Source organism: Antedon mediterranea, chromosome 5 (assembly GCF_964355755.1).
Source record: "Antedon mediterranea chromosome 5, ecAntMedi1.1, whole genome shotgun sequence".
NCBI classification, from domain to species: Eukaryota; Metazoa; Echinodermata; class Crinoidea; order Comatulida; family Antedonidae; genus Antedon; species Antedon mediterranea.
Genome location: NC_092674.1, coordinates 775,357 through 792,426, shown reverse-complemented (window position 1 = coordinate 792,426; position 17,070 = coordinate 775,357). Strand labels below are relative to the sequence as shown.

The window sequence follows — 17,070 nt, the reverse complement described above, 5'->3', positions numbered from 1 at the left end:
TTGTTTTTGTTTGTGCAATTCAAATCAATCTCTTAATTCATCTCATCAAACAATACACATAACAAAAATGAGTGAAACAAATTAAAAGAAGACGAAAGTGACATCAAGGAAACCACAAGGGGCTTGTGATATTAAGTTTGGTATAAAACACTTGGTATCAATTAACAACAAATACTAAACTAATGAAGTTAAATTAAAGTTATAAGTTCTATAGATTGTTAGATAATTTGCTTGTCAATGCAGGATTTATTCATAGATAAAACAGTATATGGTTTATATCCAGTAATTAGAAGATATATATTACCTCTAACAAAATTTGATTCTGATATGATGGCAGCCTCGAGATCCTCAGCAGGAACCTGAAGAAATTCTGAGACGATGTCAAGCACCTCTGGATTAATGATGACAGCTGCATCAGAATTGTCCAGTTTTTTAAATTCGATATCTCCAATGTGAAGAAGTGACGCCAAAATTCTGAACAAGTTGTCTTCATCCTGATGCCAGAAAAGCAAAAATAATGTTTTTTATTTCAATGCAATTATTTTATTGGGTTTTTTCTTTCCTTTTAAAAGTAAGAAATGACAAACTAATTTTTAAAGGGATTGAGACAAACATGTTACCAACAAAGCAGATGTTAATGGACAATGACCTCCATATTTTACATTTTAGAAATGTTAAGAAATATTTTTGTTTGCAATGGATCCCTATAGGAATTATAATTTTTAAAAATAAATTGTGTTTTATTGCAGATTCAAATAAATGAAAATGTTTACTTACATCAGAGGTGAAACCAATGAGACGAAGGCATTCTCTGACGCCAAAGAAGCGCTCCACGTTCTTTGGCGATGTCAAATCCTTCGTGTCTGTAGTGTTACTCAAGTAGCTGAAATTGAAAAGAGTAAAAATAAAATATGTAACATGAGAGGTTACTTTCATTAAGCAATTTTTCATTAATTTAAATTAGTGCATTGACAGCTTGCTTAAATGGGTTACATAAGAATCAACTATTATTATTATTTTCAAAAAATTTAATTAAGCGGATAACACATATATTTTATTTGTTTCCTTTCTCCTATCTTAAAATATAAAAATCCATAAAGGAATTTCTTAACGCAATATCAATTATCATAGTATTGTTATTCTTACAAGTGTCTCGATGGAAAGTCTAATGAGTAGCGTTTCTTCTCATCAGGTGAGAGGCCGCTGAACATTAAATAAAATATGTGAAAGTTCCGCTCTCCCTCATTCTGATAAACAATACGTGATTTTTCTAACAGATACTCTGAAATCTTGGCTGGGGAATCAAAAAAGAAAGTAACATGAAATAATTAGATTTAATAAGTAGAACAGGAAAAATTGGTTTATACAACACATACTTTGTGTGAAAAAATAAAGAAAACAAAAAGTGTGTCAATGGGGACAATGTGTTTTGAAAGATAAAATTAAAGGTATGAGCTAAGATTACTGAATGTTTACTTGCTACACTAACACAATAGATGCAGGCTCATGCAAATTGATATACATGGAACTTACATTGTAACTGTATGCAGATTAAAATAGGCCTTTGTCACGTCTAGACCCAGTAGGTCTAAACTTTTAGAATAACATTACAGCATGAATGAAAATATCACCTTTAAGCTAGCTCAGTATTTAATTCTTTAAAAAACAAAGATGGATAATAAACTAAACTGGGACAACTTTCATCCCATCACAAAAACCAGGAAACCTGGAGAGAGACAGTTAATTTTATTTATTATTTATTTATAGCTCTACCACCAGAACCATGAAGCAAGTGAGCCTTGAACGCTTCGCTGATGCTATGGCTCATAATAACAGTTTCACTATCACCACTTGAACACTCACTCTTTAAAATCCAGTCAAATCTAATGCATCAGTGTGCACATCCATTATACAGTTGTTAATATTACAACATTGTAATAATATGAAAGCATACCTCCTTGTACATGGCCATTCTCGCTGAACTGTATTTCTAAGTATTTACCAAAGCGACTTGAGTTATCATTCATGACTGTCTGTGCATTACCAAAACACTCAAGAAGTGGGTTTACCTATTAAGTTAAGTTAATAAACATAATATTCAAAATAAATAAACAGGGTGTTAATTTTTAAAGGTCTGTAAGGTAAATAATAATTATTTTACAATAAACCAAAAAGACAAAATTAAAAGACCAGACAACTATGGCGGACCTCAAACAAAATACAAACTTTGTATTTTTTTCTTTTTGCTAAAGCGTAGCCTACCATAATCACACATAATATAACAAGCAGCAAGACAACTTTTGAAAGCATTAGGTCACTCAAATCACTACCAGAATAAATTCTCTGGATTTTTAGATATTACACCAAAAGGGCAAACAGCAACTTTTAGCTCTTTTAATTAATAAGTCAATGAAATTTAGCTTGAAAATGAATCAGCAACCTTTAGCTCTTTTTTAAAAACTAGCATCTTTTTGTTTGGCAAAATATGCAATTGCTGAAGAAGGTATGTCCTTGAGCTGCTGAGAGATGGAACTTAACCTTGTAGGTATATTTATGAAAATACAAAAAAACAAAATTAGTCAATGAATTTTAGCTTTCGAAATGACCAGGTTGAATTCTGCAGACTGCAGTAAAATTCTGAAGCTTTATTCATGAATGTGTTTTGTAGAATAAATCAATAATTTAATGAGTTAAATATATTAAACTTAGATTAGAAGATAAAACATTTTAAAAAAACAATACAATATTTAATAGAGAGAGAGAGTGAAAAACAATGTTATTCCAAAATATTGTATATATTAAAATGGAATGAAACACAATTTTATGAGTGAAATTTGTTAGGATTAGGAAAAAAAACACAGAATTCAATAAACAGAGATAAAACCATGTTTAAAATGAAATGAAACATTTTGTAAATTTAGTTTTTTTTTTTAGCGGTGACATGATTCAAAATGTGTTGCACAACACCAATCTACCTGCTGTATCTTTGTGTTCTGTATTCTCCCATCATCAAAGCCCTACACAAACATGTTACAATAAAAGTATTGGATAATAAAAACAATTTAAAGTACATAATTTAATTTTCACTCAGTCTTTTAAAACGAATAAATTAAAATAATGATAACAGCCTTTATTGTCTTCTACATACTAATCACAGGGAATAATATCGTCTAAAATAAATTGTACATTTAATATAAAAAAACATTATTTTAGAAGAAGTTAAATATTAGTATACCTGTTGTATCTTATTGTTCAAGAAGTTCTCATCACTTTGTGCCGACCACAAAAGATGTTGCACAAAATATTTGCAAGCTTCAGTTTTGCCGGCTCCGCTCTCACCACTGATAATGCAGCATTGGGAACGTTTCCCTCGCACTAGTGTCTGAAATGAGCGGTCGGCAACTGCGTAGATGTGAGGTGAGAGTTTTCCCCGGTCAACGATGCCCACAAACTGTTTAGATATACTTTTAGAATAGATAGGAAGCTCTTTGAATGGGTTCACCGAAATCAAAATATCTCCAACATATGTCTAAAAAATAAAACATATTCTTTATTAATTAATTTAAGAAACTTTCTGTTATGTTTAAGCTCTGTCTACACTATCAAACTAGTTTGACAAAAGTGTGATGTGCTCAAATATAGTGACGATATGCTTAAATATGGTAGTGATATGATGTTAGTCATGTCTATATATGGGCACATCACATCACTATCAAGTTTGCTAGTGTAGACAGAGCTTACATACATTTTAACACATATCTGCCTACCTATATCTCTATTCATCATTCTCCAAAAATAGTGTTACATTTAAACAAGAATACCAAATCATGATCATGCAAATAACATTAATGTTCTTACATAAATCTGGTCCTTGGTGTAGCGAAGCATTAGTTCTTGTAGAAGGGTGTTCTGAGTGAGGTTGGCTACCGATGCAAGGTCATCTGTTTGACTGGTTTTTGGAAGGAAGCCCTGTCACAAAAGGTAATTGAAATTGAATAAAATGATAAAAATGGCAAACAAGCTGCAGACAACAGAGAAAAATGATTAGCTAAATTATATTAGATTGGAATTACAGTCCTTAGTTTAGTATAGTGGAATCTTCTGATCTATGAAGACACGTGAAACGTGTTGAAAATTCAAGGTGTGTTAAATTTGTGCTGTAAGTTTGTTTAAAAAATATTTTATAAATATAATTTCTGATTTTTTAACAATTTACGGCTTCTTTCTCTTTTGGTATCTTAAATCCTCTGTACACATAATCCTCTTCTTCCTCGTCCTCCTCTCGTTTCTCCTCGTCTCCTGGTAGTCTTGTCTCCGACTCAAAGATCATGTCAGATTTTGACAACGAAATGTGACGAGGCCGTCTTAACAAAATGAGACACATTTTATTTATGTTATATAAGTTGAAATTACTTCTACTGTTAATCAAATTATATTAGACAGGGAAATTCCCATTTGGGGCCAAAACAATATTTAAGTGACATCTTTAGGGCCTAACAAAGTGATTGGTTGTAGTGTTAAAACCTATATTGTTACACTCGACATCTTAGTTTTGTAGGAAAGTGTCCATAGGAAAAGTCTACACTTAAGTATATACTTAAGTCTATATTTAATTCTATAACTTAAGTCTATACTTAATTCTATAACTTAAGTCTATACTTAAGTCTCTTAAGTCTATACTTAATTATTGATGTTCTATGTTACTTACATAGTTTTGCTGTTTAGCCTGAGTAGAGAGACTGTATCTTCATAGATAGCTGCATCATAGATTGGTTCATCACTTACAGTCTGCTGGGCTTTTTCTGGCTTATATTCTTGCTCGGCTGCCTTTAAAATGTCTTCAATCAGGTCAGTTGCTGCTATAGCTGTGTAATAACAAAGATTTAGATACTTTTGATGACATTTTTCTAGGGGGCCAGGTCTTACATATTTCTAGGCCAGGTCTTACATTTTTCTAGGCCAAATTATAACTACAAAACAACAGGTCTTACATAGCTAATTAGTGCTACTATTCACAAACCAAATAATATGGGTTGATCGTTAAACTCAAAGTCGTTTTACGACACATGGTTCTAAACCAAAAATTCTTAAATGACACAAAGGTCGGCCTGTCAGGATAAATATGGTCCGGGGCCAAAATCGGTCCGGCCGGACCAGTTTTGGCTCTAAAATTGTGGCCAAAAGCAGTCCGCCACTGCCAAAATCGGTCCGGGCTTTTCTTCTGTCGATTTTAATTGAATTACTAGGCCTATGATGCTGTTTTAAGTTGTTTATGGCTAGAAAAATATCCCATGATATATATTAGTAAGTTATCTTGTCGGATAAATACTATAAATAAATGTATTTTATCTAAAAACATGACTTAGGTGTTCACTCATATTTCGGCCTGCCACACACTCACACGAACGGGTATGAGACGCTGATATTGCCAGCTAGATTTTATTTATGATTGAGGCCTTTTTCCTTCCTCAGCCTAATCAATATTGGATAATTGTTTATAATAATTGTATTGAATTGATATATTGATTGATTAACCATAAATAATTAATCAATTAAATTGTTTTTTGGCCGCCAAAACTGGTCCGGCCTGGATAAAATCGGTCCGGGCAGTAGGACTGTTTTTGGACGCCAAATGTGGTCCGGTCTTACAAATATATGGTGCGCAAAATGAGACATAATGTATATATCATTAAAAAAAGGCCATGATTAGTCATTATATTGAAAACTACGGGGTTTTATTTGTTATTTTAATATTATAAATTAAGCCTGTTTTTTTTATTATCATTATTAGTAGTAACTCATCAATAATTAGTACTAATTGTTAGGCTTTTTGTATACAATATGTATCTCTGCCTGTTTTTAATCCATTTTGTTCTTTTTTAACATCTTCGTTTCCCCATGATGTTAAAAACAATTTAATTTATTAATTATTTATGGTTAATCAATCAATATATCAATTCAATACAATTATTATAAAACAATTATCCAATATTGATTAGGCCGGACCGATTTTGGCCCGGACTGATTTTGGTGTGACAGGCCAACTTAGACTTTTCTTTAAGTCTTTTTTTAAATATTTGAAACAAAAGAATATATGCATTTACAACATACTTTTAGGTTTGTCGCCATCATTGTTCACAATAAATGGGTTAGCACCATTCTTGACCAGTAACTTGGTCATTCTTGTGTTGCCAAATTTGGACGACAGGTGAAGTGGAGTGCAGCCCTCATTATCCTGTAGATCAATGTTGGCCTTGTGTTCACTTAGAAGACGGACCACGTCTCTGTAGTTATTGGCAGCTGCAACGTGCATCTGTTAGAAAACAAAAACAAAATATTACTCTAAAAATGTTTATTTTCTAATATTTGAAAAAGATAATTCTCTTGACCCTTTTTTTTTATCAATGCTTTTGTAAAAGATATGTGATATTGTTGAAAGTTTTTATAATGTTTTGAAAAAGTTTATATTGTTTTAAATATTTTAAATCCATTTTATTAGTTTTCCTTCTCTGTCGAATGTGACAATAAATAAATATTTTTTTGTGGAATTTCTTCATTCTGAAGATCAAAGTAAAATATTCAATGATAAAAACACAGAAAGATATAAAAAGCAACTGATTTCCATTCTTTTAAAAGAAAAGTGAATAAAGTAAGTACTTACTAAAGATATACCAGAATCAGTGGTAGCGTTAACATTGCCTCCAGTGTTAACAAACTCTTGAACTTCTGACAGCATGTCATGAGCTGTTTGGTTTTTAATGTTTCTAAGTTCTTCATCAGTGTAACCTGGAATAAGTAGATAATGGCAACACTGTAAGACATATATGTTAGTACAAATAAGACAACTTGCTATAATCTACCAATCTATTTTTAAATATTTTAAAAAGTTTTTAACAGAAGCACAATATTTTTTAGATGTGTTGTTTAAAACTGTTCATACTGTATTCAAATTCAAAAACTTTTGGTGGATATTTGAGTTGTTTTTTTATTTTGAAATCGTTGATCTTTAGCTAATAAATTATACCTAAAGTTTTCATGTGTTGTTCCATAACTTGTCTTGTGTCACTACCAGCAGGGGTGTGGTCAATAGGTGCATTACCATCAATATCAATAAGCTTAGCATCTGCTCCATTCTGTAAATAATTATGATAAATTTATTTTAAAAAAAACATATTTTAACTGCTATCTAAAAGCAGTGCAGCTGACTTGAAGAGGCCATCCTGAAAACAATACAATAAATATACAATAGGCCAACATTCAAATCTCAAATTACATCATTCATTTTGATTCCATCATGGCTGACGGCTCATAACTGATGGATCACCAAGTACTGTAGGTCTATCTTCAGTAAGTTGATATATCACATACAGATTCATAAAAGTTAAAGTCATAGATAATAACATTTATAAATGGTCAAATTCATCAAAATAAACAAATTATTAAAACTTACACTAAGTAGAAGGTTCACAATTTCAGAATTTTCACAAGCGCAGGCTGTGTGAAGAGGTGTCCACCAGTCATCATCCCGGGCGTTAATGTCCGCACCTCGTTGAATCAGTATCTCAGCCACCGACAAATTATCATCTACACAGCACTGTAAACAAAATAAGCCAATATTTATAGTCTCAATAGATTAGACTTTCTGAAAGATGTTGATTGATATGGTAGATATATTAATATCTTTGACACTGATACGATACTGTATGGAGCACCAAAGAACTATTATTGTGTAAGCAAATTAATTTCTAAAACTAAATGATTTGTTGTGTTATAATGAATAGAAATGGAAACTATTTTGGTTTTCATGCAGTAACATACTGTACAATCAATTATCCATAAAAAAAATCTATGGAAACAAATGTTTCTTTAAAAAAACATAAATATATTATAAAACAGTAGGCCTATATATACAGATATTATACAGTATATCATTCATACAAAAATGTTGTTTTAAATGTTCATGCATTCAACTAAATTATCACTTTCTTTAAAAAAAAAAACTGAAATTATTAGACATAAAATCATAATGTGTTTCTTATCATTAATGTTATGGTTAATGTTGTAACCTTTATGCATCATTACATTAGTAAAAACAGCAACAGAAAACATTTTACAATTTGAACAAAAAACACACTAGAAAATATACAGATGATATATACGTGTAAGCATGATGTAACAATAATACTAACTAAATCCTGTTTCTCCAATGGAACATCTTTAAAGCAATTCATATTCTCTGATACAATAACTGTATTCCTATACAATAATAATTCAATCTTCACTAGTATACTGTAGACATTCATCAGATATGGAAATTAATATCCTCGCATTATGTTGGTCCTTCCACAGAATATTTATAAGGTATTCACCATCCAAGTTTGTTGAATTTCCAGCATAAACAAGCAAGTTTAACAATTCATACAGTGCCAATGAATAAAGTATCCAATTGAATATTTAAGGTTGTTTTATCTACTTTACCATTCAAGAGAAGCTTTCACTCAGTAGCCTAATCAATTTAATTAGTTGTTGGACAAGCAATTGTTTCTATTTATAAATCACTTATTACATTATATTTTCTGCTTGGACACACTTTAAATGGTCACATTCATTATCTATAGTATTGATTTTGTTTGTTATAGCACAAGAAATGTATATTTTATTCAAAGCTTGAACTCACTTGCACTAATGAAGGGTTAGTGTTGCCCGAAAGCCCTGCTACTTTATTGTTTCTATTTAGCTTCTTGCTTATTTTATTTTGTATCTCCATCGAGATTCAGCCATTGATACCCACAGCATTGTCATATTTTCAGTGCTTATTTTATTTTGTATCTCCATTGAGATCCAGCCACTGATACCTACAGTATTGTATTCATTAATTTTCCTTTGGATTTATATTCAAAACTGTTAATGTTAACCTTTGGCTTTTCATCAATATCTGTCTATCTATTATAATATTCAAATGCATTACTAAGAGAACAAGTCTGTCACAACTGGTGCATATAAATTTGGAGACTTTTAAACCAAACGTATACTGAGGCCCTATCTTAATAATTAGATTTACTTTTCTTCTTTTTAGGTTATCTCTAAGTCTATTATTCCCTCAACCTCTTAATACTTAACTAAGGTCGTGGCATTATTCCAAGTAATTACCTACAAAACCACACCCTAACTACATACAACATGACGCAGAAATGCATCAATTTGGATCATTACAGTAGTCTCAATCCTACTATTTTTATGAAAATGAATGAAGTTTAATTTCAAATCAAAGCAGTTTTCTCCACTCCTTCTGTAACATCTTTCAAAAAAGAGAGAGGACCCCAAGAATAAAGAGTCAACACTGTAACTTAGGGGGTGAAACACACAACATACTAATAAATAAGGCATCCTGTAATTGGCTGTTGGATGTAGAATTGAAATAAAATGAAAAATCTGTTTTTAACAAGGAAAATTGACATTTAAAATGTTTAGAAAAAATATATATGTGAAATAAATGAAGTTACATGGAAAATTGAAATGATTTGTATAGAAAATATTTAAACTCACTGACTAAGTCATTTGTAAAACCCATAACTATACAATACTTTGTCATTCGGATTAGAACTTTATAAATAACAAAATATTGACAATGAATAAAGTAAAAAAGAATGAATTGAAAAGAACTATGCAGACGACCTGTCTCAACCTCAAAATCACAAAGTTGTTTGGTAATTCATTGAAGAAGAACCAACTTTTTGGAACTTTTCATTGAAACATAAAATTTTTCAAGGAGAAATAACAGATTTTCGCTGAATCTAAGTTTATCATATTTATAGGAAATGTTAAATTACACTAGAATAACATACAGTATGAACTTCATGCATGGGTTTTTGTTAAAAACATATATTTCAGGCAAAGTACATTATTATATTTCATAACATTCAAAATAATTATTAATCACTTATTAGTGTGTTAAGTACAAATTTCACATGCTTTTAAGATTGTTGAACCAGTACCTGTCGTCTTCTGATATTGGAACTAGACTGCAAAGGAGTTGGAACTGTTTTCATACTACAACACAAATCATTGTAGGTGGTGTAAAAAAAAAAGTAAATTCTAGACTAAAGTTAGTTACAATAACATTATTTTTATGTATAGCTACACGTTTGGTACAAAATATCTATTTCATATATATATTTTTTTTTTTTTTTTTTTTTTTTTATTCAGTATATTACACAGAGGCGCCTTACAAGATGGAACCATCTTAGCTTCAAGGCGCCTCAGATTAACAAATACAACATTTTAAAACAACTAACAGAAACATCAATTAAATCTTCCAGAATTAACAAGAAATTGTTGTACATAATAAAATAATTACACAAACCAGTAGTGGTGTTAGTAGTCTATGAGTGCTAGCTTACCTGTATAAACCGACAATAGCCCGTGCTCTCCAGAGGGAGGGCTTAGATACGAAAGTGAAAAGTTCCTAGAACACCCCTGCATTATAATGGACCCGTCCGCAACCACGCCCTCATGTGGGAACGTACCAACGTACCACCGTCATCATTTTCCGCGTACTTGACTGCGGGGACGGCGGGAGGGAGTTTATACAGGTAAGCTAGCACTCATAGACTACTAACACCACTACTGGTTTGTGTAGTCTATATCGTGCCTAGCTTACCTGTATAAACCGACAATAGCCAGATTAGCACCGGACTAGAACTAGTCGGCGGTGGGAGTAAGTTAACAAAGAGCAGAGCAAGTGAGGTGTACATACCTATAACCTAGGCTTTAGCACCGCTGCTGCTGCTGGCGCCATGGTTGCAGAATTGTCCCTAATGCCCAGTAAACGTAGACTGTGTCCGCCACCATGCCGCTGTCATAATGTCTGATATAGAACCGCCAGCGTACAACGCGAAGTGCTGGACGATTCATAAGCGGCCCGAGTCGCTGCCACGACCCAGTTGCAATCGTGGATTTTGCGGCCGGCCGATACGGGGGCACCGATGTGACGAATAAGTGAGATATACCCTCTCGCAACGTCTCTGTACGGTGGATGTAGAATTTGAGTGCTCTTACCGGGCACCAGGATGTGTCCTCTACTACCCCCGAGAATGCGGACATTGATGGAACGAACACAGCCGGCGAAAAATTTAACGTCTGGGACTTGGCCAGAAAGTCCTTCCTGAATAATAACCGGACTCCACCACGCTCAAATCGTATATGGCCTGGCTCTAGCGTGAGCGCATGTAGCTCGCCTCAGCGTTTACATGAGGACAACGCCACCAGAAACGCTGTCTTAAGCGAGAGATTATATAATGAAGCCTTGCTCATTGGCTCAAATGGCGGGCGAGTGAGTGCGGAGAGAACGACGTTAACGTCCCAACGTGGAACTAAGACCTTAGATGGAGGTCGCTCTCTGAACATACCGCGTAACAACTGCGTGATTACTGCGGAAGTTGAAACCGTCGAGCCATCCTTGAATGGCGGCGTAATGGCCGCAATCGCGGACCGGTAGCCTGACACCGTGCGCACTTGCAAGCCTGATTCGTACAGGTAATGCAGAAAAGCGCAGATCTGACCCAAGGATATCGCCTTATGGTCTATGTTATCTTGTCTGCACCAGCGAAAGAAGTGTCGTAGACGGCTGTTGTAGACAGTGAGAGTCGACTCTCTTCCAGATGATATGCCCGAGTCTCTGAGCTGATCCCTGACAATGGCCAAACAGTCAGGTTCAGGGATTGCAGATTGATCGTCGAGAACCTCGCACGATTTTGCGTCAGTAGATCCGCGCGGACCGGAAGACGCAGCGGGTGATCGTAAAGAAGACTGGCAAGAAGCGGATACCACGCTTGACGAGGCCAGAACGGTGCGATCAACAGAACTCGGCATCGGAAGCGCTGAATGTGAGTCAGAACTATTGGTATGATCGATATCGGCGGGAACGCGTACGCCCATAAACCGTCCCATGACATGGACAGGGCATCCACCGCCCACGCACGTGCATCCCGGAATCGACTGCAGAATGTCGGGAGCTGCGTGTTCTCTGACGTCGCAAACAGGACTATGTGCGGCCGTCCGAAGTGGTCGAATATTTGGGTGGCTATGCTCGGCAACAGACGCCATTCGGTCGGGCGTAAAGCGAGTCGGGACAGCGTGTCCGCGACTCATTCTGGCTGCCCGGAATATGCGATGCAGTCAGCGTTATTCTGTGCGCGATGCACCAGTGTATGAGCGTCCATGTGTGGTAGCAAAGAGTCGGAGACTTCGTGCCTCCTTGTCGGTTGATGTACACGACCACGGTTGCGTTGTCCGAGCAGACATGGACGTGTGAATTTTTTATGTTTGGAAGTAGCGCTTTCAACGTTCGGTCTACTGCCCAAAGTTCTAAGAGATTGATGTGGGCTAACGCCTCCTCGGCACTCCAAACGCCGGAGACGTGACTCTGGTTGGAGCAACCGCCCCAACCCGCTTCGGACGCGTCCGTTTCTATTCGGGTGTCCGGAATTGATCTCTGAATTGATCTGCCCACTAACAATCGGCCGTCCGTTAGCCACCATTGGAGGTGCGTTACAATGAACGCCGACATCGGGACCACTTTGTCTAATGAGTCTGAACCTGGCCGGTAGAAGGCTAACAGATGAACTTACAGCGGCTGCATCCGTAGCCGACAAAACGGAACTAGATCTACAAAGCTGGCTAGGAAACCTAGCGTTCTCAGCCAGTCGTATGCTGTCGGAGCGGAAGCGGTAATCAGGCCTTGTATAGCAGCAAGGGCTTTGGTTACTCGTTTCTGTGAGGGGCACACTCTGCCCGACACGAGATCTATCTGCGCTCCGAGATACATGGGATGCTGAGTCGGCACCAGGCACGACTTTTCCCGGTTCACTATGAACCCTACGCGTTCCGTTACGAGAAGGACGAAATTGAGACTGCTCACCAGCCGGTCCTTGGACTGAGCCACGATTAACCAGTCGTCTAGATACATGAATATGCGAATGCCGTGCTTGTGAAAGAACGCACCGAGCGCTCGAACCATGCGCGTGAACACGCGCGGAGCCGTTGATAGGCCGAACGACATCGCGACGAACTGGTGAAGACAATTGTTGATTCGAAACCGCAACCAACGTTGGTCTTCTTTTGCGATTGGTACGTGAAAGTACACATCTTTTAAATCTGTCGATGCGGCCCAGTCTCCTCGTCTTAGCCCTAACAGGATCGATGAGACTGTCTCCATCCGAAACCTGCGGGGCCGAATAAATCGTTTGTTCAGACGTCTTAGATTTATAATTGGTCGCCAGTCCCCCGAGGACTTCTTGGTTAAGAATACGGTTGATTCGTGGCCCGAGCCCGCATGATGTTCTTCGACCCTTACTACGGCTCCTTTTTGGAGCAGCGCGGCAATCCCGTCCATAAGCACTCGTTGCTTTATTGGATCTTTGGGGATTGTGGTCGGACGAGGACCTCCACACACTGGAGGGCTCGTAAATTCTATGCGGTAGCCGTAGCTAAGTGTGGAGAGAATCCAGCTGTCTACCATCAGCTACTCCCACTCTCGGACGAACCGTAGGAGACGACCTCCCACTGGTCCGGCCCCCGACGGCACGGACCTCGCCTGCACGTCACCGGCACCTGCGGTCACCACGTCGCGAACCGCGGTCCCGACGTGCTCCCCTACCCGGCTTACCGCCACGCGCGGGGCGGGAATTACGGGGTCGCGACGGCCCAGGAGTCTGCCCAACCTCAGACTGATTACGGACCGACGGCGGCGGTTGTGAGATCGATGGCACCACCAGCAGTGGGGCTGGAGGCGTTTTGCGTGATCTCGTCTCGCGACGTGCCTCTCGCTCGCGAGCCCACTTATTTTTCTTCTCGGCGAAATTACCGTAGAAGAGGTCCACAGCACCGAACGACCCGCTAGTTGTGAAACGGTCAATTGACCCTCCGCACGGCGGACGAGGTCATTGAAATTGTCACTTGTTGGTCCGCGACCAGGCCCGTAAACTGCTGAAGCAAGCAGATCACGTCCGCGTCAAGGTGCCGTGGATGGTCCGGATCCGCGAGGAATGACAGAAGGTAGCCCGACATCGAGACCGTTCGTAACGTCTCGCGTGCGCCACGGTCCACCGCGATTAGCGCCTCCTCAGTACTGGCGGCCGAAGGAGACAGAAATCTGCCGTTGGCGTCGAGACCTTGGTCCTCGCGCGCACGCTTCTTTCGCTGCATCCGGGATCGGTGGTGCCGATATATATAGCGTTGAAAACTGGTCCTGCGGAAGCGGGAAGGCTGCTGCGAGATCTTGAGGTGCAGCTCTACGGGTTTTAGGCTCCTTCGCTATAGCCTCTACCCTAGCGACAAGTTCGGGATCCAGCGGCGCAACTGGACAAGTCGTGACCCGCTTCAATGGAGCACGCACTCCAAAGGTAGAGTACCTCTTCGAAGCCGGCGCGGGCGTCGGCGCGTCATAGGCGTACTCTACTCAAATGTACGAAAGTACAGCAGGAACCACACGATTGACAAGAGCCTGCAAACCGTCTCCACCCTGTGCAACCTTGGAGCGATCCTCACTAGGCAGCGAGGTCATGGTCCTGTCACTGTCGTACCCACCGACATCCGGCGATGGGTGCGTCCCTCGACCTTGAAAGTACTGCGGAGGCAGAACTGGCACAGGAGGATAATTAAGCGAGGATGCCGAGGGCACAACCTCCCTCGGTAGAGCTCGCACCGCTGCTGCGATGGCCTCCAGTACGGGTGGGAACAAACCCTCGTCCTGCGTACCACTCTGCGGTGGAGGCGCAGCGGCCGTTGCAAGCGCGCGGTCTCTTCTACTAGCGGGGCCGGGGGCTCCACCTGAACCTCCACGGGTGCGGGGTCTACCACCCGCGCACGCCCTAACGGACGAAGCAACGTCCGGAACCGCGAAGCCGTCCAACGCTACAAAAACGTCGCGCGGCGACTCCTGGCTACAGGTGCGGCAGTGAATGCACAGCAAGTGGCGGTCCCACTTGACTGTCGTACGCTGGCCCCTGCATTGCCAACATTCAGACTTAGGCATATCCGGGCACAGAACGCAACCTAGCAAGATAAAGAACAATACAACCTGACGACGGCTTTGTTGTTGTTTCACGCAACAGTGCGTCCACGCCTCAGCTGAGGCAGTCCAGGTGGCAATGCAAATTGCTTTTCCTTTGTCTTCCGGTAGCGTGGCCGTTCCGGCCTAAAATCCAATGAAGTGGGTGTTGTTTTCTCCTTTTTAATCTTCCTTATATCTAAGGAAGACCCAGACTTAAAACGGATCAACGATATATGAACAATATCAACCGCTGGTACTGCAACAGGCCGTGGGAATACACTCAATATCCTGGCCAAGTCAACTAGTAAATAAATCAGCGTAATAGAACTCTTTGTATAGTATGTACAGTGTACAATCCTAACACTTGGTATCATACGACGTAACGCTCTCACGTTACGAAAGAAAATGATGACGGTGGTACGTTGGTACGTTCCCACATGAGGGCGTGGTTGCGGACGGGTCCATTATAATGCAGGGGTGTTCTAGGAACTTTTCACTTTCGTATCTAAGCCCTCCCTCTGGAGAGCACGGGCTATTGTCGGTTTATACAGGTAAGCTAGGCACGATATAGACAAAGCATTTTCACAATTCGAAAGAAGATCGGAACCAAAAATAAAAATTTCACTTAAAAATGTAAAATTAAATGTTAAAGAAAAATCCTTGGCTAAGATATCCTCAATAATTGAGTTAGCGCTTACAAGTAGAATATCTCTTTGTGTATTATAATTAGGGCAGTAACATAAGAAATGAAGCGGATTCTCAACATTAAAGCCACAAGTACAATTTGGATTGTCCCGAAGTCCATGTAAGAATAAATGCGAATTGAGACAGCTGAAACCAAGTCGGATTCTAGTGTGAATTTGGTTAATCTTCTTATCACCTGTATCATAATAAGAACGTTTTTTTGTTTCAAACAAATTGGATTTCAGTAGCAATTTTTTAAACTCAACAAGAAATGAGGAATTTTTTATTTTATTATTTAACTCATTCCAATGTGTTATATAGATGGGACAAAAGATAAACGATATGATGTGGTCTTACAAAATGGAATTATTATATTTCGGATGTTACGCAAGTTATAAACTTCAATATTGTCAGAAAAATTAAATAAGGAGTAAAGATACACTGGTGTTAACTTATGAATAATTATATATATTTATTTTCCATATTATACAAAGAAAAAAACAAAACAAGTTGATCAAAATGTTGAGATTAAAATGAAATAGTATAAAATAGAAGGGGACCTTTATACTGTAGGACAAAATGTCACTTTAGCTAAGGGTCACCGGTGAAAAACAAAGCTTTTGAATGGCTATATATACAAAATACAAAGTAAATGAACTGAAAAATATGATAAATAACATTGGCAATGAAGCAGTTCTTTTAATCACAGATTATTTCATTGACAATTATAAATAATAAGGTTGAATATATTATACTTTAGTCAGACTTTATTGAGAAAATCAGTTTACTTAACAAATCTCTACTAATTAATTTGTTGCATTAGTATTATAATTAAAGGTGTTGAAATTGTATGTACTGGTCAGAAGTGTGGAAATATACTAGAGGAAATAATTGATAATAAATGATAAATCATACAGATGGATGATTTGACTCAAAAGTAGTAATGGTTTGATGACACAAGACTGCAGGAAACAGGAACTTAAATGTGACTAAAACTTTATTGACAAAGAACAACATGATGATTCAGACAGGATTCGAACCCTTGACCTTGTCTGATTACACTTATTTGATAATAGAATATAATATGACTGGATAAAACAAATAAATAATGATCTAATGGTAGAATTCTATATTATTTACATTATATTAGGGTTTTTTTATATACATTTTGTAAATTGTTGTTTAAAAAACAAATTGATTGTAAAAATGAGAAAGAGCGAAACCACAGTACAGTCAGAACCACAAGAATGTTATTACCTTCATAATAACAATACATTTTTTTTGGAATCACAGAGGAAATAAATTAAAAAGAAAAACATGTACAATGATTAATT

General features: G+C 37.8%; 1 protein-coding gene across 2 annotated transcripts in view; it reads right to left on the bottom strand.

The window, feature by feature from the left end:
* LOC140050136 (unconventional myosin-XVI-like) overlaps positions 1-17,070 on the bottom strand; it is a 48,385-nt gene that overhangs the window by 21,817 nt on the left and 9,498 nt on the right. Inside the window, exons 4-16 of one of the 2 annotated variants that reach the window (XM_072095189.1) lie at positions 7,451-7,594; positions 7,025-7,133; positions 6,662-6,786; positions 6,112-6,313; positions 4,709-4,865; positions 4,217-4,364; positions 3,859-3,969; positions 3,236-3,529; positions 2,976-3,017; positions 1,955-2,069; positions 1,147-1,294; positions 778-883; positions 305-494 (exon numbers count right to left, since the gene is read on the bottom strand). In XM_072095189.1, the coding sequence (XP_071951290.1) occupies positions 305-494; positions 778-883; positions 1,147-1,294; positions 1,955-2,069; positions 2,976-3,017; positions 3,236-3,529; positions 3,859-3,969; positions 4,217-4,364; positions 4,709-4,865; positions 6,112-6,313; positions 6,662-6,786; positions 7,025-7,133; positions 7,451-7,594 (1,891 nt within the window). The remainder of the gene's footprint in view (positions 1-304; positions 495-777; positions 884-1,146; positions 1,295-1,954; positions 2,070-2,975; positions 3,018-3,235; positions 3,530-3,858; positions 3,970-4,216; positions 4,365-4,708; positions 4,866-6,111; positions 6,314-6,661; positions 6,787-7,024; positions 7,134-7,450; positions 7,595-17,070) is intronic. The other variant, XM_072095190.1, reaches the window with a different exon arrangement.